At 42.2% G+C, this 21,712-nt stretch overlaps 1 protein-coding gene across 3 annotated transcripts in view; it reads left to right on the top strand.

The window, feature by feature from the left end:
• Positions 1–21,712, top strand: part of GRM7 (glutamate metabotropic receptor 7) — a 391,610-nt gene that overhangs the window by 281,988 nt on the left and 87,910 nt on the right. For all 3 annotated transcript variants that reach the window (XM_033141172.1, XM_033141171.1, XM_033141169.1), the window contains exons 6-7: positions 453–653; positions 1,482–1,621. In XM_033141172.1, coding sequence (XP_032997063.1) covers positions 453–653; positions 1,482–1,621 — 341 coding nt within the window. The remainder of the gene's footprint in view (positions 1–452; positions 654–1,481; positions 1,622–21,712) is intronic.

The following is a 21,712-nucleotide window of genomic DNA, read 5'->3' as shown; positions in this document are numbered from 1 at the left end:
AACCAGGCCCCTGTCAACCTAAGGGGTGTATTCTACAAAGTCAGCCATTTGAACTTGATGGACCTGATTAACTTACATCAACTGATTTCAATGGGTGCACTCTGAGTATGACTTAAGTCAGATACAACGGCCAGATGAGCTACTTTTTTTTGGGGGGGGGTGTCTGGTTAACTTTCAGACTATGTTAAAACTAAAAGCAGTTATCTTTGAAATGCAGCTTGCTTGTGCTTCTTCCTCAATTAAATATATTTCAGATAATTTAATTAGTACTCCTTGAGCTGGTCTTATTCACGATAAGGAGCTTTGTGTATTAAAACAAAAAAATAAAATAAAAAATCTGTTCCCCCCCTCTCTCTCATCAGTGCTTTTTGAAATGGACATGACACTTTAATCATTGGAATAATTCTATTCCTCAACAAATATCTTTTGTGTGTATTTCTATAACTGTGCAGGACAGGAGAGAATTGGGAAAGACTCCCACTATGAGCAGGAGGGTAGAGTTCAGTTTGTGATCGATGCTGTTTATGCCATGGCTCATGCCCTCCATCAGATGAACAAGGATCTGTGCAGTGATTATTCGGGTGTCTGCCCAGAGATGGAACATGCAGGGGGCAAGAAGCTGCTGAAGTACATCCGCAGCGTTAACTTCAATGGTGAGTCCACAACCATCCATCTGTCTCAGAGATTTGGTTCGAATTAACTACCTGACCCTTTCCCAATCCTGATAAACATTTTTAAAGCAAAGCGATTTGTGTTGCCTTCAAGGGAACTTAGTACACAGTATACAGGCCTGGCTGGCTGGAAAAAAATACAGGTGGAAACTGCTGCGGTACCCAAGTCTAAGCCATGGCTTAGGGTTATATCTGGATCGGGGCTCACTCCTGTTACTTTTATTTTCCTGAAATGGACTAAGGGAAGGTGAACTTAAGGATAAATCAGGAACAGCTTTTCCCCATTCTCCTCTGTTGTTTTTTCCACTCCAGAGCTGTGTTGATTACTGAAATAAGAACATATTCTGGAAGAAGAAGCTATTTCTGGATGCTAGTCAAGATTCACTGTCTTCTGGTGGCAATATCTCTTTGAAGCAGATGGAATGTTTTCTGGGGGGAAACACAATAATTGAGAAGTTCCATTCACAGCACAGATTTCCACCCAAGAATCCCCCCCTTTTTGTAGTGGAATAGACTCACCCCATATATTGGGCCATATGTATGAATTAGACTGGAACCAAGACTGCTACGTGTTTCAGCTAGCCAGCGTTGGGTGGGGGCAGTCAGGACAATTAATCCCAGAAATGACAGAAAAGAAGACAGGGAAGGGTGTTTTAAAATGCTCATTTAAAATGTACAGTGGATGGGAGGTTGCTGTCTGAGCTGTCATCCCACCCTAAAAGCTCTTCAACCACCAGAGAACAAAGAAAGGAAATATTGTAAAGTGTTGGGTCTTTTCTCTCTTTCCTTTTGCTTGACTTCCTTCCTCAGGCAGTGCTGGCACCCCAGTGATGTTTAATAAGAATGGTGATGCACCAGGGCGTTATGACATCTTTCAATACCAAGCAACAAACACCAGCGCCCCAGGCTACCATCTGATTGGCCAGTGGACGGATGACTTGCAGCTCAATGTAAGCCTGTTTTATTCTCTACTTTGAGGTATGCTCATGAGTAGTATGCTGCTACTTCAGGTCGGATACTTACCACTGCTGTAGATTGCTGCATAAGGAAAGTCACTTGTCCCCATTGTAATATTGGAACATTACATAGTCCTGTGAAATACTGTATTTTTCTGTGTATAACATGCCCCCATGTATAAGACGACCCTGATTTCTGCAGACTTGAATTTAAGAAAATGGGGGGAGATTGCCCAGAGTTATTGAGTGGTTGAGCTCTTTTCTTTTTTCTTTTTTGGAGGGGATTGCCCAGAGCTCTGGAGCTCTTGGGGGGGGGGGATTGCAAAAAAACATTTACCCGCCAGAACGACCAGCGCTATGCAAGAAACCTGCCAATCATCACCCCGCGCGACAAGAAGACACAGGTTGTATGCTTGGTTGCCGCGGCAGCAGCAAATCGGAAGCAGCCATTGCTGCATGCAACAATCACCCACCCAATCGCCGCTTGCAATCTCCTGCTCGCGGCAACAACCAATCCCCAGTCACAACTCTGCAATAACCGTTTATAAGATGACCCCCCCCCCATTTTTGAGATACTTTTTACGTTAAAAGACCTTGTGTTATACACGAAAAACGGTACCACCAGCAGCTACCAACACTTAAACAAGGGTGTTTTGATGGTTCTAAGAACTGCAGCTGCTTCTTATAGCTAAAACATCATTAAATGACAGTAACAAACTGAGACACAGAGCAGCCAAGAAAACAAACCAGCTGTACAGGCCACATACCTTTGTGTCTTTTGGAATTATATACTATTTCAAGCATCCCCAGGAATTCTTAAAAAAAAAAAAATCAGGGAAACCACACAAAGGTTTCAGCTTGTATAACTAAAGGTGTCCTACATGGAGAAGGTGTTTGTGATATCAGATAGGAAACAGATGGCCTAACGACAACTCCAAGCTACGCTGCTTTCCTCATTCCTTTTCTGGACTATGTCAAAGCAGGCCTCAAGTCCATCTGTCCTGGTTTTACTCTGGAAATATTTCTACAACAATCCCTGTATTTTATTTTAAGGAGTGTGTACAGGGGATGGACGAACTACCGCTTTACACTGCATGTTGTGGCGCTACTGTGCCTGAATGAGGAAAGGGATTAAAGTTGCAATCTTACGCATGCTTGATGGGAGCAGACTCCACGAATTCAATGGGAGTCATTTCTGAGTAAACCCTCTTAGGCTATTAATTAGCACGAAAGCACAGGGTCCCCTGACCTAGCACCGTGATTGTATGCAAACTGTATGAGCAAATCGTAAATAAACAAGATACCTCATTTGCAGTGCATTGGCCCGTATTCAACTACAATATGCTGGGATACATATTGTTTATAATATGCTGAAAGAACGTTTGGCTTCCCCCCAATATATGATGAGCATTTCCTGACCTCTTTCAGTTTTCCTGATCACCATGTACTAACTGTAGAAATATTGATGTCCTATTTCTTGTTCTACTCAGTGTTCAACTTCCCAAAGCAAAAGTCTGTGTCTTAAAATATTCACCCATTTGCACACCGCTACATGCTGAACTGCTCAAATCACACACACACACAATATAATTTCTGGTTTTTTTTTAACTGTTTAGACAGTAATATTGTTGCCTGAAATCCAAGCTGGATTTCACTGAGCTGATTCTGAGAAGACACTGGAATGTTACATAAGGAGAGAGAGGGAAAGAGAGAGGGAGAGGGGGAGAGAGAGAGAGAGAGAGAGAGAGAGAGAGAGAGAGAGAGAGAGAGAGAACATGTGTGTTGGTAGAGCATGATGAGAAATCATCCTCCTATGTTATTTTCCCCCCTTACTCAGTTAACTGTGACTGCAGTAGAATATTGTCTTAGAGTAGGCAGAGTTCTGCAGAATTATCCTGCCAATATGTTGCTTTAGTTGTCAGATTGAAATTCAAGGCAGAGCATTGTGTTGAGACACACGTGTTTCTTAATATAGAACTGCACAGATTGAGAAATGACTCTTCTGGGCTGCTTGCTATCCCAGCAGGAATTTGGTTGAGGTGAGGATATAGAGCAAGTGTATGTGTGGGAGAGAATGTTTATACATGTGCAATTGACAGCATTCCTAATATTGCTGAATTATTAATAATAATAATTTCTTCCCACAGGAAAAAAAATACTTGGGGATTCTTTTCATTAAAATACCAGGGCTGAAACGTTGAACTATCAAAAAGAAACTGTGTCTTTCTTGCTTTTTAGTTCATCATTCTATTTTAACATATCACATGATTCACTGGACTTTAAAAAGGGTTATGCCCTCCGAGTTCTTTATTGTACTATTTGATTTAACTTTCACATTGTTTTATCACCCACCATTATGATATAGTGACCAAGTTAATGATAGTCACTAGCCAGGTATTGGAAAATGAAGGCTCCCATTTATAAGAATTTGTGATCTGACATAGTCTGGCATATTTTGCTGATACAAGAGCTTGCCTACCATGCATTTCTGGGCACACTGAAATGAAGTGCAGCTTCCACAGTAAGAAATGAAACCTGTTGTAATGAAGATGCATCTGAGTTTATTTAACTACTGGATTTTAATTCTAATTCTTGACAGGTCAGGTTGTTGAAGAGATGTTTTATTATATAGATCTTGTGTTGGCCAAATGACTTATAGAAATGGGTTTTGTTCTTTCTACCATCTAGGAGCCTGGCCAGATGTTGCAAAGAAAGCATTTAAATCCAGATTATGTGATGATTTGATTCAACACAATTTGTTGCTTGTTTTCAGTTTTAAATCATTCCATGATATACCATGATAACATAATCACTTTCTTAGTCATTTGATCTGTTTGTCAAAAGCCCATCTAGATGTTATTTATTACATAAGTAAAACATAAATGAACAGAGCATTTTGAAAAAAATAAAATAAAATAAAAGAGCATTATAGCATTTGGCAATCACATTGGTTTGAAATATCAGATCTGGCTTATAGCTACCCTACCAAGTCTTTATAGTAATATGTGCAATCCCCACAGTAACAGGTTGAGACTTGTTTCTCAACAGCCAGCCCATGATCTGTTCAGCAAGGTACCCAACAATCAAAGTACCCTGACTGAGATACGCTAGTTTTCCAAGGTCATTGTTGCACTATGATGGGACTGACCAATGCCTTAGAGTTATTATGGATTGCTACTGTATTTATCGTTGGTTATGATTTTTTGAAATTTGTTTTGTTTGGGTTTTACAACCTTGTGGTTGCTTGGCTTGCTTTATTTTAGTGTCTTTGATTTGCCATTGGATCTGTATTTAAGAAGGGTGGTTCAAAATTAATTAATAAGGTAATAAATGCATAATCTTACAAACATCTACAAGAGCTTGATTTGATATTTTACTTTACAGAACATATTCTGGTTTTTGAAGGGCTTTCAGAGGATATTCCTCTGCCCTTCGATCTCCAGAGCTTTTTGGATTGTAATTATTCAAAACATGTGTTCATAGGCAAGTAAAATGTCTCTCCCCTGGCCTCTAGTCTAGACTACATTGAATGTTTACACAGCGGTTGCAATACTCTGATTGTTTTCATATTAAATAATGGGCTAGCATGGCCATAATTCTCATGGTGAGTAAAAGTAAAATATTACCATCATGCCCAGTATGAAAAGCATAACGGTCATGATCTTGTGTAGTGGTTAACTTTTATATTTCCATCTGATATTTTGTATTTCTTCAAGTTTTAATTGCATCAGTTTCCCATCATGAACAAACCTTACAGTTCAGTATTATATCAAGAAAAGGTGCTTTATGGTGTAAATATTGATCCTTCTTTCCACTGTATTCTCAGGATAACTAAGAATGGTACATAGCAGCTTGAGGGAAAGAAAAATGAAGCCATTACAGCTTAAGAGAGGGTTTTATATAGGGTTTCTAAGTATGCCTAATGTTTAAATTCCCAAAGAGTAGCCACATTTCGCACATACAAAAATTGTGAGGTTTGACTAGTTGACTCTTGTGGTCCCTTCCAACTCTACAATTCTATGAATGTTCTGATTAATGTATGTCACCCCCTGTATGTGTTTAGTTATATCCAGGATGGGGAATCTGCTGCCTCACGCATATGTTATCTACCATTCTGATCATGCTTGATCATGGGCTCTGCTGGTTGGGGCTGATGGAAATTGGAACCCAACAACATGGAGAGCCACAGTTTCCTATATATACTCACTACTTTTTTCAGTCCACTTAGTGCATCTACTGCAGCAGGCTGTTCCCTACAAAAAGCCCCTAGTAATGTTATTCTTAGTGCTTGGGAAACAGTTAAATATTATTCCATGAAGTTGTCCTGCCGAGTGGAGAAGACAGAGAAATGCTTTTGGGTGACAGAGAGAAGACAAAACTGTTCAACACCTACTTTGTCTCAGTCTTCACCCAAAAGGAAAGCAATGCCCAACCTGGTGATAACAAAATAAATGACACAAGGAGGGAGCTGCAGCTTGCAGGTGTAAACTCATAGCCTCTGTCTATAACATTTGAGAATTATTAGTGAACAGGTGAGGTCCCTGCAGACTGGAGGTGGGCAAAAGTTGCTCTCATCTTCAAAAAGGCTGGGAAAGAAGACCAAGGGGGATCCAGGTGATTGTTGTTGTTGTTGTTCAGTTGTTCAGTCGTGTCCGATTCTTTGTGACCCCATGGACCAGAGCACTCCAGGCACGCCTATCTTTCACTGCCTCCCGCAGTTTGGCCAAACTCATGTTAGTCGCTTCAAGAACACAGTCCAACCATCTCATCCTCTGTCATCCCCTTCCAGCTGATTACCCACCCCCATAAAATTTTATTAAGGTTTTTTTTATAATACAATACAACAAAAAACAAACTAATCGGTGGACTCTCCTTCATTGCAGCTTTTCAAACAGAGGTTGGATGATCGTCTGTGATGGATTGCTTTAGTTAAGATTCGTGCATTGCAGGGAGTTGGACAAGATGACCCTCGGGGTCCCTTCCAACTCTACAATTCATGACTCTGTGAATCTATGACTGCCATCGGGGATGGAATTAGTTTATTAAAGCAATAACAAGAGGGGGAAAACAGTTAACTGGTCAACCAAATAAATATTAGATAGTATCAGTCCAACTGATATGTGTTCTGTGACTAATAACATTAACAATTCAGCAGGATGAAGTGACACAGGAGAACAATCTAATAGTGGATAAATCTTTCTACAAATATTGATTTATATATTGCTCAGAATCAACAGATTGTGCTATTTACAAGGGTGGATAGGGGACTGGGGCTTTGTTATAGCTGCTGCTGGAAGAAATTGCCACCACGACATGCATACTATTTTACTCACTGCACCAAGATTTTTCTTTCAGAACCTTTTATGTTCAGCTTCCAAGCTGCATGTTAAACTTGGTGGTTTTGTAAGGCATCTGACGATGGAAGAAGACACTCTGAAGAGTGTTGGGGTTATGCAACTTTTGAGTCATATCCTATGTGCCACATATGACTACAGGTTTATGAATAGAAGCTGCGTTATTTTGGTGGACTAGTTTAATTGCAGTACTTGATGAGGACTAGTTTAATTGCAGTACTTGATGAGAAATCTGGGCTGCTGCTGTTTCATAAGCAAGATTCCATGCTGTGATATCCTATAGATCTTAAAACAAATAAGCATGATGGTTGGTTTAACAATCTATGTGTTTCCACAGAAAGTAGGGGAAGTAGGATGGAACAGAATTGGAACGTGTGATCTCAGTTTATCCAGACATGAGAACTGTGCTTTTAATTTCTGTGCTACTGACCACCAAAGTCTCAAAACATCATGTAGTGCAACCTTGCCAGAAGAAAAATTAAAATCACTTTGCTCTATTCTGTCATGTTTATGAAAATGGCTTGTACTTCTATACAGTGGTACCTTGGTTTACGAATTCATCGCGTTCTGGAAGTCCATTCTTAAACCAAAGCGTTCTTAAACCAAGGTGTGCATTCCCATAGCAGCGGGAAACTCAATTTACAAATGGAACACACTCAACAGGAAGCAGAACATGTTCTGCTTCCAAGGCAAAGTTCACAAACCAAAACACCTACTTCCGGGTTTGCAATATTCTTAATCCAAGTTGTTCATAAACTAAGCTATTCTTAAAAACAAGGTTGTTGTTGTTCAGTCGTGTCCGACTCTTCGTGACCCCATGGACCAGAGCACGACAGGCACGCCTATCCTTCACTGCCTCTCGCAGTTTGGCCAAACTCATGTTAGTAGCTTTGAGAACACTTTCCAACCATCTCATCCTCTGTCGTCCCCTTCTCCTTGTGCCCTCCATCTTTCCCAACATCAGGGTCTTTTCTAGGGAGTCTTCTCTTCTCATGAGGTGGCCAAAGTACTGGAGTCTCAACTTCAGGATCTGTCCTTCTAGTGAGCACTCAGGGCCGATTTCCTTCAGAATGGATAGGTTTGATCTTCTTGCAGTCCATGGGACTCTCAAGAGTCTCCTCCAGCACCATAATTCAAAAGCATCAATTCTTCGGCGATCAGCCTTCTTTATGGTCCAGCTCTCACTTCCGTACATTATTACTGGGAAAACCATAGCTTTAACTATACGGACCTTTGTTGGCAAGGTGATTCTTTGCTTTTTAAGGTGCTGTCTATTTGTCTCTCTGTGTATAAACTAATCTCAATTACTGTGCATGGATCCAAAGGGCTAATTTTGTCAAGCATGGCTTTGTCCTGGGTCACCCACCTCCCCACCCCTGTTTTGAACAGTAGGCCCCTGTCCAATATTCTTTTCAAAGCCCCTTTAGTTTCATAAGTGATGTGTCAAGGAAAGTGTTCAAGAAACAAAAACCCACAGCCCAGCCTGTGATGGTTGAGAAACAGATGGGTCGTGCTTTGACTCCCACCACTGAATTTTAAAAATACTGTATTATGAATGACACAGTAAAGAACAGAGTAATTAAATGTCTGATCTTGATGCCATGCAGCTTCTCCGTATCTGACACGTTTCAGGCATAGCTGTCAACCTCCCCCTTTTTTGCAGGAAATTCCCTTATTCCAGCGCCATTTCCCATTGCAAAAAAAGGGAAAGTTGAGAGCTATGGCCATTTCCCAATGCAAAAAGAAAGAAAGAAAGAAAGAAAGAAAGAAAGAAAGAAAGAAAGAAAAGAAAAAGGAAGGTTGACAGCTCTGGTTTCAGGAGGTACTTGAATAATAAATTATGGGAAGCAAGTCATGTACTTAGTCACATTTTCCTCTTCTCAAATTCGATTGGAAAACAGAAGGCAAATTTACTGAATGTTTTATGGCTGTTTTGTTGGTTTTGTGTCCTCCAGTTTTGTTCATTCAGCACTTTATGGATCTGTGTCCTTCCTTCCTCCCCCCTCCCCCTCTCTCTAATTAAATAATCAATTAATTAGCCTAGGCTACATGTCATTGCCACTCTTACCTATTACATCCTATCTAAGGACAAGTATCCATATTTCTCACTACGGAATGACTAGTGTTCCAATAGTGAACACATTTAGGGCAACGTCTACCCAAAAATTTGTAGAGGAGAATTTTAGAATATTTGCACTAGTTCTAATTACAGTTTTCCATTGCTTGTGTTATTAAGATGTGAATGAATGTAACTTTCACAGAGCTAACTGGAAGATGATTTGTCAGCCTATTGACTGGCCATGGACTTATTCTGATCTTTAGATATATGCCAACAACATACTTTAACGAGCAGCTAAATGACCATAAAGCTCTTGTTTATTTATGTCAAGCCTGAACATAAGTTTTGAGTTACATAACCTAGATAAATGTAACCAAACAGGTTTGTTTATTTAAAAGTTCTAGGACAGTCTCAAAGCAGACAACAGTGATTATTGTATTTTAACATTCTTTTGAAAGCCGCCCAGAGTGGTTGGGGAAACCCAGCCAGATGGGCGGGGTATAAATAGTAAATTATTATTATTATTATTATTATTATTATTATTATTATTATTATTATTATTATTACTACTACTACTACTACTACTACTACTACAGTGGAATGAAATGTACAAAATAGGCTTAAGTCTCTACCAATGTAAAACAGCTGAAATAATTTATATGATCCCTGTGACAAGATTTCTGAAAGACCATCAATTTTGGGTACTAGATATATTGACCTGGTATAGTTGGAAAAGTAAAGGAGTCCATGCAGATTCTTTTTGAATATTTGAAACAGATACCTCACAACAAATCAGTGTGGTGATTAAGCTGAATATGGTAGCTTGCCCAAGGTAACCAAATGAGCTCCATGGCTAAGGAAGGATCTAGACCTAAGTCTATCTGGTCCAAATAAACCAGACCAGAATCTCAGAAAGGGGAACACTTCCAAAGATTTGGAATTAAGGGGGCTTCTGATTTCTTCTTGTCCAAATTTCTCTCGGTACATTGTTGCTTTTCGCTTCTGAAAAGCTGTAGGCAGCAGTGTTAGGTGGCTGCAGATTTAGCTGGCAGGAAGAAACTCCAAGCCTATAATGCGAGATGATTATATAAATAATTGGTGTATTATAGATTTCTCAATCTCCTTGGCAGAGCAATGCAAATGCAGTAAACACCACTTATCCTTGGTGTGTTGTGGGGGAGTGAAGGTGCTAAGATCGCAAAACGCAGCACTTTAAAACGAATCCCTCTGAGAGCACAACAAAAGCTTCTTGAACAACTGCTCAGCAGCCATATCCACAAATTCTTCCTTAAGAATTCATTAGGTAGAAGGTAAATATTTTAAAAGCACATGGTGTCATAAACAAATATTATACGGTGAAACATATTGTGAATATAGGTCATATTATATAAGGTTGGCCTTTTATAAGTACCTAGTAAAAATGGCAGTTGTGGTTAAGATATTATATAGCCTCTGAGAATGGAGGAACTACCAAGAGGGCTTTCTCTGTAGAGCTCACCACTTGAGAGGGTCTGGAGGGAAGGAAGCAGTCTTAACATTTATATCCCACTTGACTGTAAAAAAAAAAAAAACACAAAAAACAAAAAAACCTAAGACCTGAGGGAATAGCAATTGTACGCAGCATTGTGCAAATGAACTCAAAAGCTGTGAATAGTTGGTAAGTAGGTAAAATCCTTCTCAGTTTAGTGGGGTTCTTCCATGCAACGTGGTGAAGCGATCTGTTTCAGGAAGCAACAATTGTGGTCTGAATGGTGCAGCAAGACTCTAGCACATTTGTACTCCACCCAGGCAGCAAAATGTCATGAGCCAGTACTGCAACTTAGGACAAGAGCAGCAAAAATAAAAATAAAAAATACAGGCTCCATAGCCAGAGGTTGCATAAGTTGAGGTTTCTCCTTTCCCTAGCTGTTGTTTAGAATCGCAATTTTTTTCTTGTCAGTGATGTTTTTCCCCTTTGTGTGACTGCTCCTGAGTTTTCTGTTTCTTTTGACGATGATCGATGGATCCCAAAGCTAGCAGTAGTAACCCACGAGATTTTCATTTAGCAGACGTCTGTTTGTAAGTTAACAACCCTTGCTAATATTGCATCAGGGACGCAGTAGTGTGGTGTAGCCCTACTGGGGAGCTTGGAGCTAAGTATTATTGTTTTGTTTTCTGAAGCCACAGGGACCAAAAGTCCGCTCCACCTTGATTGGTATTAAAAACAAATGCCATGACAGCAAAGTAGACTTCTAGCATCTGTGGCTGACCCTGGCACTCGAAACAGAAATGGTGGCAGCAGAAACAGAGGGCGTTAATGTAGTCCCGAAGTTCATTTTCCACCTGGAAAAACTGGCTGCTTAAGGGTCTTTTCCCTGCTTTTCGCAGACTGCGCTTGGACTCCGCAGCTCTTCTTGACACATTGATCCATGATGCAGTTTCAGAATGGTGGATGCGGAGTATCGTTCTTACTGTTGGTATCATGTGCCTAGACAGCAAAGTGTAACATCATCATGAGATGCACTACCTGTGGTGCGAGGGAACAAATTAAAGTTTATTATCTCTTGGCAACTGAACGCTGCTGTTGCTTTCCTTGCAGATGTGTGGTTTTTCTTTTAAAAAAATGTCTCAAGAAATAAAAACAATGTCAAGTAGAATCACACTAAGAAAATAGCTGGAAAATATATTTCATCATGTAATTTAGAGAGATATAAATATAAAGGGAGTGTTGCAAGAGCTTTTTTCTTTTTTAAAAAACAGAGAGAGATAAGAACATATAAAAAACCCTAGATTAGGCAGATCCTGAAGTTGAGGCTCCAGCACTTTGGCCACCTCATGAGAAGAGAAGACTCCCTGGAAAAGACCCTGATGTTGGGAAAGATGGAGGGCACAAGGAGAAGGGGACGACAGAGGATGAGATGGTTGGACAGTGTTCTTGAAGCTACTAACATGAGTTTGGCCAAACTGCGAGAGGCAGTGAAGGATAGGCGTGCCTGGCGTGCTCTGGTCCATGGGGTCACGAAGAGTCGGACACGACTGAACGACTGAACAACAACAACAACTATTTAGTAAAGCATCCCACAGTGGCCCAGTGGGATGCCTGAGGCAAGCCCCCAAGGAGGAATCCAATGCAATATCTCCCTCCCCCATAATTGCTCCCTACTAGAAGGATACTCCCTTGGACCACAGAAGTTCTATATAGCACTGGTGCTTACCTTTACTAGAAAGAACAGCTACTCCCATACCAACCTCCCTATGCATTCTCATTTGTAGAGGTACACATTCACCTGCGGCCAGGTGTGCTGTGATGAGAGAGAGAAAGACAACCAGAATCCCTTCTCAGTGGTGGTGTCCATTGAATGGAATTCCCTCTCCAGAGATGCCAATATGGCACCAGCATTGCTGCCCCTTAGGTGCCAGTTTTCAAGCCTCCCAGGCTTTCTGGCGTGGTCTGATGTAATTTTCTTTTAACATGCTACTATGTCTTATCTGTATATTTTGTTTTTGTAAACTGCCTTGGAATCTCCACTGAAGGTTAGAATGGACATACCTTAAATAACAAATAATATTACAGTGCTGATGATGGAAGGCCAGTATAAATTATCCCTATTCCAAGCTCCCCTCTGGAGGAATTTGACTTGCACCACTCTTTTGCTGGCAAAAGTTCCACGAGGATACTAGGGACTCAGCTACATTAGTGAAGAAACAGCGATTTGGATGTGCTATAAACATGCAACACCAGATGGCACCAGAGAGCAAAAAAAATTAGACCGCTGTTTTCCAAAAATCTATTTACAGGTGGGTAGCCGTGTTGGTCTGCCATAGTCAAAACAAAATAAAATAAAAAATTATTTCCAGTAGCACCTTAGAGACCAACTAAGTTTGTTCTTGGTATGAGCTTTCGTGTGCAGCCACACTTATTCAGATACACTGAAACGGAAGTCACCAAACCCTTAAATACAGTGAGGGAGTGGGGAGGGGTATTACTCAGAAGGGTGGTGGGAATGGGTGATCAGCTGATAGGTGTGGAAAAGCTGTTGATGACTCTTAACGGCTGCAATTGGTCTTGCAGGGAAAGGCAAGGGGTGAGATGGCTAAAGATAGCTTTGTCATGTATAATGAGATAAGAATCCAATGTCTTTGTTCAGACCAGGTTTCTCCATGGTTTTAAGTTTGGTGATTAGTTGCAATTCAGCAACTTCTCTTTCCAGTCTATTTCTGAAATTCCTTTGTATTAAGACAGCTACTTTGAGATCTTTTATAGAATGTCCTGGGAGTTTGAAGTGTTCTCCTACTGGTGTCTCGTCTTGTGATTTCTGATATCAGATTTATGTCCATTTATCCTTTGGCGTAGGGTTTGGCCTGTTTGTCCAATATAGAGAGCTGAAGGGCACTGTTGGTATTTGATTGCATACACAATGTTGGAAGATGAGCAATTAAATAGTCCTGAGATGGTATAGATCTTGGATTTGAATTATAAGTAGCCACTGTAAACTTTGTTTAAACCTCAAATCTGAGCTAGTGGTCATTGCCACATCATGGCACAGAAAATTCTAAAAATTAATTGTGTGCTTAAGGTAATAAGAAAGCTTGTTATTAGATGCCTATATAGAGTGCTTTTTTCTGGGGGGATGCAGGGATACGCATACCCCTAAATCTTTGTACTTTTGTTCATTTACAGTATTTATTTTTCCCAATTTGAACTATAAAATTGTGGTTTTTCTTGCGTCAAAATGAGAGTACCCATAAACATTTTTAAAAGAAAAAAGCACTGCCTATATATCTATTGAAAATACTCCAAAGATTCTTGTGTGACTGACCTTGAAAGTCAGTGCAGAAGTATTTTTAATTAAAATAATAGTAATAAATAACAGAGCTTGCAAGCCGTGAAAATAAGAATGTTGTTGACTCAAATAGTAATGAAGGTACTCAAAATATCTACCACTACGCATCTGGAGCAAGGCAAAGTTGCTGCTTGGAATGCCCTGAGCACCTTGCTCAAGGGACTGTGAAGGAATGCCTGACAAGGAGTTCTGGTGTCAGGAGGGAGCCCACATTGCTCCAATGTTTTCCTTCTGCGCACTGTATGCTGAACTTTGTGGAGGCCTCTTGACAGACTGAATTCATTTTTTGTTCAGAAAATGCACCCATGCATAGCCCTTGCCGCTTCCATTCTTAACTCTTGCGAGAAAGAGAGAGGAACCCTTCTTCTGCTTTTAATTTCCCGAAAGCAGAAAATACATATTTTCAGTTAAAAGTGGGCATTATCCACTCAGAAACTCAAATGAAGCAGTGTGTTAGATACACACACACACACACACATGAATGAAATGCACTTCATTTGCAGCCCAGTCCTCAAAGCTCCTCTTGAGTAGGAACTCTCACCAGTGGGAATGTCAAAGGGCTGTATCAGCATAACAGTTTGAGGAAGGAAGCTGCAGACCTGGGAAATGCAAATATTTCTACTCAGCCATGCATATCAAATGGTTGCAGAGCCCAGCTCTTCACATCTGCTTACCATCCTTGGGCTGAGTTATTAAAAGGCTGCAACAGCAGCAGCAGCAGCACAGCACAGTTTGAACAGCAGGAAACCATGATAATCTTATAAATAGGAGATTGTGGTCCACAAGGGATGCCAATTGAGCCACTTAAAAGATAGAGCTAAACCATTCAAGACTTGGGAGGATAAGGTTAGGACATGATCAGATTAATAATAGATTTTTAACCTCAACTTCTTCTTCTCCTCCTCCTTCACAGAGGTGAGTAGATGTGATTAGAAGTGTCCGCCTTATGCCATTTTTCACTTGAAATAAAAGATTAAAACCACATCTCCCCTGCTCTGGAGCTCATTTTCTAAATAAACAGAGGTGGATAACCGCAGCAGAAAATGGTGTGTGTGTGTTGCACACACATCTCTGCAATCTGCCTGTGGGAAGGCTGGCATTTCACCGATTTGAGGTGTGCTTACCAGCAGAAGTTCACCTGGTGGGCGGGAGATGCAGCAATAGACTCCTGTCTGCAGCATTACTTCTCCTTACCAGCAGGGGGAGGGAGGAGCAAGGTAATGGTGAGACCAGGCCTGAGCAGGGATGCCAGATGAAATCCACCAGCACAGTGGCGCAACCTCAACATCATGGTGCCTCAAACTTGCTATTAAACAGCAGTAATGCTGCTGCTAGGAGGTTGTTGCTGTGGTGGCTCCAGCCTAGTGGGTGAGCTGCTCCTGCCTCTGTCACCCTTGTTGAATGAATGTCTGCTTTAAAATCACACACCCTGAGGTTACTACTCTGTAAGCGCACCTGAGTTATGCCTCTGAATACCAGTTGCAGGGGAGGGCTATAAGCACGGATATCCTACTTGTCAGTCTCCCGTAGCCATTCTGGGAACAGAACATGGGATTACACAAGCCCTTGGTCTGATCCAGCAGCACTCTTTGTAGGTTGATAGAACAGCATGTTGTTGTTGTTGTTTTGTAAGGGATGCTGTGTGTTTTTTTCCCACACCTCCCCTTGACTTCCTTGTGCCAAATCTCCAAACTGCTTTTTGAACTTGGTGGTATTTGGTGGTTTTGAAGGATGGTTTTGACAAATAAAAAAAAATGATTAAACTAAAACAGATACCGTATTTTCCCATGTATAAGACTAGGGTTTTTCCCCCCTAAAAAAAATAATGTCAAAAATTAGGGGGCGTCTTATACACTGAAACATCAAACCCATCCACCCACCCATTTTCTTACATCTGAGTCCCCCCAAATAGGGGGTGTCTTATACATGGGGGGTGTCTTATAGACAGAAAAATACGGTACATACTTCTTTTCAAAACCTTAGGCTCAGGGAAAGCCTAATACTTTGAGGAAATGTGCAGCAGTTTGACTAGACTTGGGTAATAGCTGCACATCCCTCAAGACTGTAATTCACTAGAGATTTAACTTTCAGAAGGGCACTGTTAGATTGTTCTTCGAGGGTTTCTTGTCTGTTTTAATGGAATTGCTCTGAAGGGCAAAATCAAAAGAGAAGCAAATTTAATGCTGCCTGCTTATGTGACAGCAATGGAGGAAGCAGCCTTCATCCCTTTAAAAGAAGCACCATGAGACTTGAGTACACTTTCCACACACACAGTATTAATTTCTCACAAGGACTTGCAGCCTTTGTTATATCTTCAGCCAGTAAAGTAGATATGGTTAAATAAGATCTGGGATTTAATTAAACAAGTCAAATTAACCGCATACCAAACCACCCCTTCCAAACTCACCATAATGACTTTATAACACGAGCAGCTTAGCAGCCAGAACATCAACTGAATCCTTCTTTGGACTGGACATCTGACTTGAAGGATGAATTTATTGATTTAATGAGATTTTTCCACTGGAATATTTATCTTAAAGAATAGCGCTGTTTCAAAAATTGGTAGTATGTGGGTGTTAGCTATACAGTGGTACCTCGCAAGACGAAATTAATTCGTTCCGCAAGACTTTTCGTCTTGCGGAAATTTCGTCTTGCGAGGCACCGTTTCCCATAGGAACGCATTAAAATTTAATTAATGCGTTCCTATGGGAAAAAAGTCAGGGAGCGCCGGTCGGAAGGGGCGCCGGCCGGCACAGGAGCCGCGCGGCGCCGCATTTTAAGGCTGCAGCGAGCGAACTGTTCGCCCGCTGCAGCTTTAAAATGCGCCGTAGCTAAAAAGGCTTACCTTTTGGCTCCGGTGGGGGGGGTTTTCCGAGTCGCGTCCGCCATTTTGGATCGACTCAGACATGCGCAGTCGATCCAAAATGGCGGACGCGACGCGGAAAACACCCCCCCACCGGAGCCAAAAGGTAAGCCGCGCCCCTCCCAACCGGCACGGCGCCGCATTTTAAGGCTCCGGCGAGCGCTGCAGCTTTAAAACGCGGCGTTGCGCCGCAGCTAAAAAGGCTTACCTTTTGGCTCCGGTGGTGGTGGGGGTGTTTTCTGCGTCGCGTCCGCCATTTTGGATCGACTCAGACATGCGCAGTCGATCCAAAATGGCGGGCGCGACGCGGAAAACACCCCCCCCACACACCGGAGCCAAAAGGTAAGCCTTTTTAGCTGCGGCGCGGCGCCGCGTTTTAAAGCTGCAGCGCTCGCTGGAGCCTTAAAACGCAGTGTCGTGCCGGTCGGGAGGGCTTACCTTTTGGCTCCGGTGTGTGGGGGGGTGTTTTCCGCGTCGCGCCCGCCATTTTGGATCGACTGCGCATGTCTGAGTCGATCCAAAATGGCGGGCGCGATGCAGAAAACACTCCCCCACCACCGGAGCCAAAAGGTGATCCTTTTTAGCTGCGGCGCGACGCCGCGTTTTAAAGCTGCAGCGCTCGCTGGAGCCTTAAAACGCGGCGCCGTGCCGGTCGGGAGGGCTTACCTTTTGGCTCCGTTGTGTGGGGGGGTGTTTTCCGCGTCGCGCCCGCCATTTTGGAACGACTGCGCATGTCTGAGTCGATCCAAAATGGCGGACGCGACGCGGAAAACACCCCCCCACACACACCGCAGCCAAAAGGTAAGCCTTTTTAGCTATGGCGCGATGCCGCATTTTAAAGCTGCAGCGCTCGCTGCAGCCTTAAAACGCGGCTCCGGCGGCTCACAGTGGTACCTCGCCAGACGAATTCGTCTTGCGAAAAACAGCCATAGACGAATTCGTCTCGCGAGTCAACTAAAAACTCGCAAAACCCTTTCGTTTTGCGAGTTTTTCGTTGTGCGAGGCATTCGTCTTGCGGGGTACCACTGTACCTGGTTACAATGCTTTAATTGGAGGGAGGTGCTGGGTGTGTTTCATTATTTCTGCTTTTATTAGTGCTTTTGAATCTAGTCTCTACAGTACGTCAGGATTATTTTTCAGCATGTTATTATTTTCATACAGTCTAAGATCATTAATTCAACAGTAACAGTGCAATCCTATACATTATTACCCAGAAGAAAGTACAACTCGCATCAGTGGGACTTTTTCCAAATCAGTGTGCTTAGATTTGCAGCTTGTGCTACCTTGTTTAATCATACTTTTAAAATTATGTCCACAAACCAACGATGCTTCTTACCTGGGCATCTCCCAGAGGGCTCTGCTAGCTCAGTTTGGGAAGATGTTGCCTCACTAAAGGCTTAGAACAGATTTGGGAAACCTGAGGCCTCCAGATATTATTGTACCACCATTGTTGATCATTAGAAATAGGACTTGGGGCTGATGATAGTTGGAATCCAACAACATCTGGAAGGCCACAGGTTCTCCTTCCCTAGCTTAGAGTCAACTGCAGCCATGACAGCCCAGTGACTCCACCCTCCCTGGGAGAGTTTTTGAAATATTTAAAGGATATGTGGCCTATTCTGTAGTCACATGCATTTGTGTGGTGGTGGGACAAGAGTCTGCAGATGAATCGCCCTCAGACTCTGTAGAAGATGTAGTCATGTCCTCAGACCAGGGCACTCTAGAAGGGGCCCTCCTCAGGCTAATACACTGAGGCAGGAAACATGACAAGGCTCCTAAGCCTAACTCTCTGGAGCACTACATAGGAAAGCTCTTCTCAGAGGTTGGTGATGTACTGCAACGTTCTGTTGTAGATCCCCACTTTTTTGTCTGCAATGATCAGTTGTGTGTTTTCTCCTCTCTGCACGCTTCATCGGGCAGACATGCCTGTGGTGTTAATGTGAAAATGTCTCCAAATGAAGCATAATTAAAGTTCAATGAGCAAAACCTAATTTTCTGTGTACCAACTCTTGTTGTCAGAGGAGGATTGATTGATGACTGCAACATGAACAAGAAAATGTATTAGTTGTGAGCTCTCGCTAGAGGCCTCAGAAAGTCGAGTGCTGGGGTCCTGCTCTGAATTTCTGGTTAGCACGAGCTGTGGGTATTTTAGAGGCTAACTATGATGTTGCTTCTTCTTCCTCTTCTTCTTCTTCTTCTTCTTCTTCTTCTTCTTCTTCTTCTTCTTCTTCTTCTTCTTTGTTATTGTTATTTGCCAACCGAAAATAAATGTAGAACTCCCTCATGACTGCACAGAGCAGAGCAGAAATGTGGAAGGCTAAACTAAGATTATGCTGGTTTGGCAGAAAAGGGTATTTTGTAAATAATGGATTTGGAAGAAGCTCTGTGGTTGTCAGGGTAAATTTGGAGAGAGAAACTGTGTGTACCATTTTGATTTCTTGGAGGAAAGATGGACTACGTATGTAATGAATGAATGAATGAACGTTACAGAACGAAATATACTGCCCCCAGCTGTGCTCATCAAAAAGGTGACTTTTGACATGTGTGGATATTTGGCTTAATTGAGATCAGCAGCACTCTTTAGTTTTACAGGGAATGATATCAAGATGTGCTTTGGTGCATCTGAGTGATATCAAGGTGTACAGAGATGCAGCTTGATATCTATGCAATATAAAAGTCCTTCTTATCAACACTTGTTGTTGTTCAGTCGCTCAGTCATGTCCAACTCTTCATGACCCCATGGACGAGAGCACGCCAGGCACCCCTATCCTCCACTGCCTCCTGCAGTTTGGCCAAACTCATGCCAGTCACTTTGAGAACACTGTCCAACCATCTCATCCTCTGTCATCCCATTCTCCTTGTGCCCTCCATCTTTCCCAACATCAGGGTCTTTTCCAGGGAGTCTTCTCTTCTCATGAGGTGGCCAAAGCATTGGAGCCTCAACTTCAGGATCTGCCCTTCCAGTGAGCACTCAGGGCTGATTTCTATAAGGATGGATAAGTTTGATCTTCTTGCAGTCCATGGGACTCTCAAGAGTCTCCTCCAGCACCATAATTCAAAAGCATCAATTCTTCGGCAATCAGCCTTCTTTATGGTCCAGCTCTCACTTCCATACATTACTACTGGGAAAACCATAGCTTTAACTATACGGACCTTTGTCGGCAAGGTGATGTCTCTGCTTTTTAAGATGCTGTCTAGGTTTGTCATTGCTTTCCTCCCAAGAAGCAGGCGTCTTTTAATTGCTGTCACCATCTGCAGTGATCATGGAGCCCAAGAAAGTAAAATCTCTCACTTATTCACACAAGCACCCTTTATTTCCCAGTTATCACTACATTTTCAGCATCAGCCATGCACATTCCTGCTTAAATGATCATATCTCTATATTTATAACTTCCCGCAAGAACTTCCGTTGGAAAGTTCTTCTTCAACTTGCTTGTGATCCGTGATAATTGAGATTATGGAAGATGCAGTCAACTTTTTTTGTGCCTGAAAGAAAAGTTTGTGCCATTGTTAGAAAGTTGATCAGATAACTGACTCGTCTGGAAACTCTTTTGCTTTTGCTCTGCATTTCCATCATGCCTGAATCTGACAGGTGGGGGACAGTAAAAATATTGATAAGCAAAGCAAACCAGCAACAGTTTTATAACCATTCGAGTTCTGGGCTTTCTAAGGCAGCCCAAATAAGCAGCTTTCTGAAAATAGAACTGTTTGTGCCACCTCCAAGAGTGCTTGTATTCCACTGGGATCAGCCCTGGTGCTGCCTATATTTGCACTTGATGTATGTGGCAAGTTTGTTGACAAAAACTCAATATCTCCCTGCACCTCTCTAATAACAAATGATATGTGCTGTGTAGATATAAGCTCTCCCACATTCTTAAGTTGCAGTGCAGTGGTCAGTAAAAGCCAAGTACTGTGACCCATTGTCATTATGATTGAGTGAATTCCTCATTAGGGAGCGTGTTCTCATCCATCAGAGGTGCCAGCTTTCATTCTACCAGCTGTATTTCACCTAGGATCACAGCACTCTCTGACAAGCTATATCATGCCAAAAAACGAGAAAGTGGCTGGAGCCATGTTTTCCTCCCCATAGTTCTTCATGATTATTCTGGCTACTTGCCAGCGAACGAGTCATTCATTCATTAAACGAAGCCAGCTAAAGCGCTGAGAGGAGCATGTCTTTTTTAAATGTCATGATGTCCAAGTGCAAATTGCACATGTCACACCTTAAATTGGGACTTGCTGATAATGCGTTTTTATAGTCGCTGGTAAATTCTGAATAGAGGGGTTTCTGAGTTTTTCTGGATCCGTTTCGAGAAGCATTTACTTGGATGAAATGGCCAGCCACATAAAATGGTGTAAAAAAAAAAGTCTAAAAGATTAGGGGTTCCTCAAAGGCTTCTAAAGGCAGCCCTGTTTAGGGAAGTTTTTAATGTTTGATATTTTATTGTGTTTTAATATTCTGTTGGGAGCTGCCCAGTGTGGCTGGGGAAACCCAGCCAGATGGGCAGGGTATATATGATAAACGACGATGATGATGATATTTGTGCACCCAAAACATTTAGTATTGCCTTAAAACAAGGGTGGCCATTTGACCAGTGGTTGCCTGCTAGTGGTAACAGCGTGGAATTATCATAGAAGCAATCAGGGAGCTTTTTAGGAGTGCGGAGGACTCTGGAGCTGTGGCGCACATCTCGCTTTCCTGGCCGAGGGAGCCGGCATACAGCTTCCAGGTCATGTGGCTGGCATGACTAAGCCGCTTCTGGCGAACCAGAGCAGCGCACGGAAACGCCGTTTACCTTCCTGCCAGAACCAACTGCTAGGTTGGCTTAGGGATTGGCAATAGACCATATCTGACTCCTGCCCACCTTGCAGGGAGTCATGAAAGGGTAAACCACCAAAAGAGGTAGCCACATTGAGGGAACCCACCTGCAGCTCTCCTCGGTGTTCCCAGAGGACTGGCATGGCCCTAGCCCCTCAAGTGGACTT

Source organism: Lacerta agilis, chromosome 2, assembly GCF_009819535.1.
Source record: "Lacerta agilis isolate rLacAgi1 chromosome 2, rLacAgi1.pri, whole genome shotgun sequence".
Taxonomy (NCBI): Eukaryota; Metazoa; Chordata; class Lepidosauria; order Squamata; family Lacertidae; genus Lacerta; species Lacerta agilis.
This window is presented reverse-complemented; position numbering and strand designations above follow the sequence as displayed.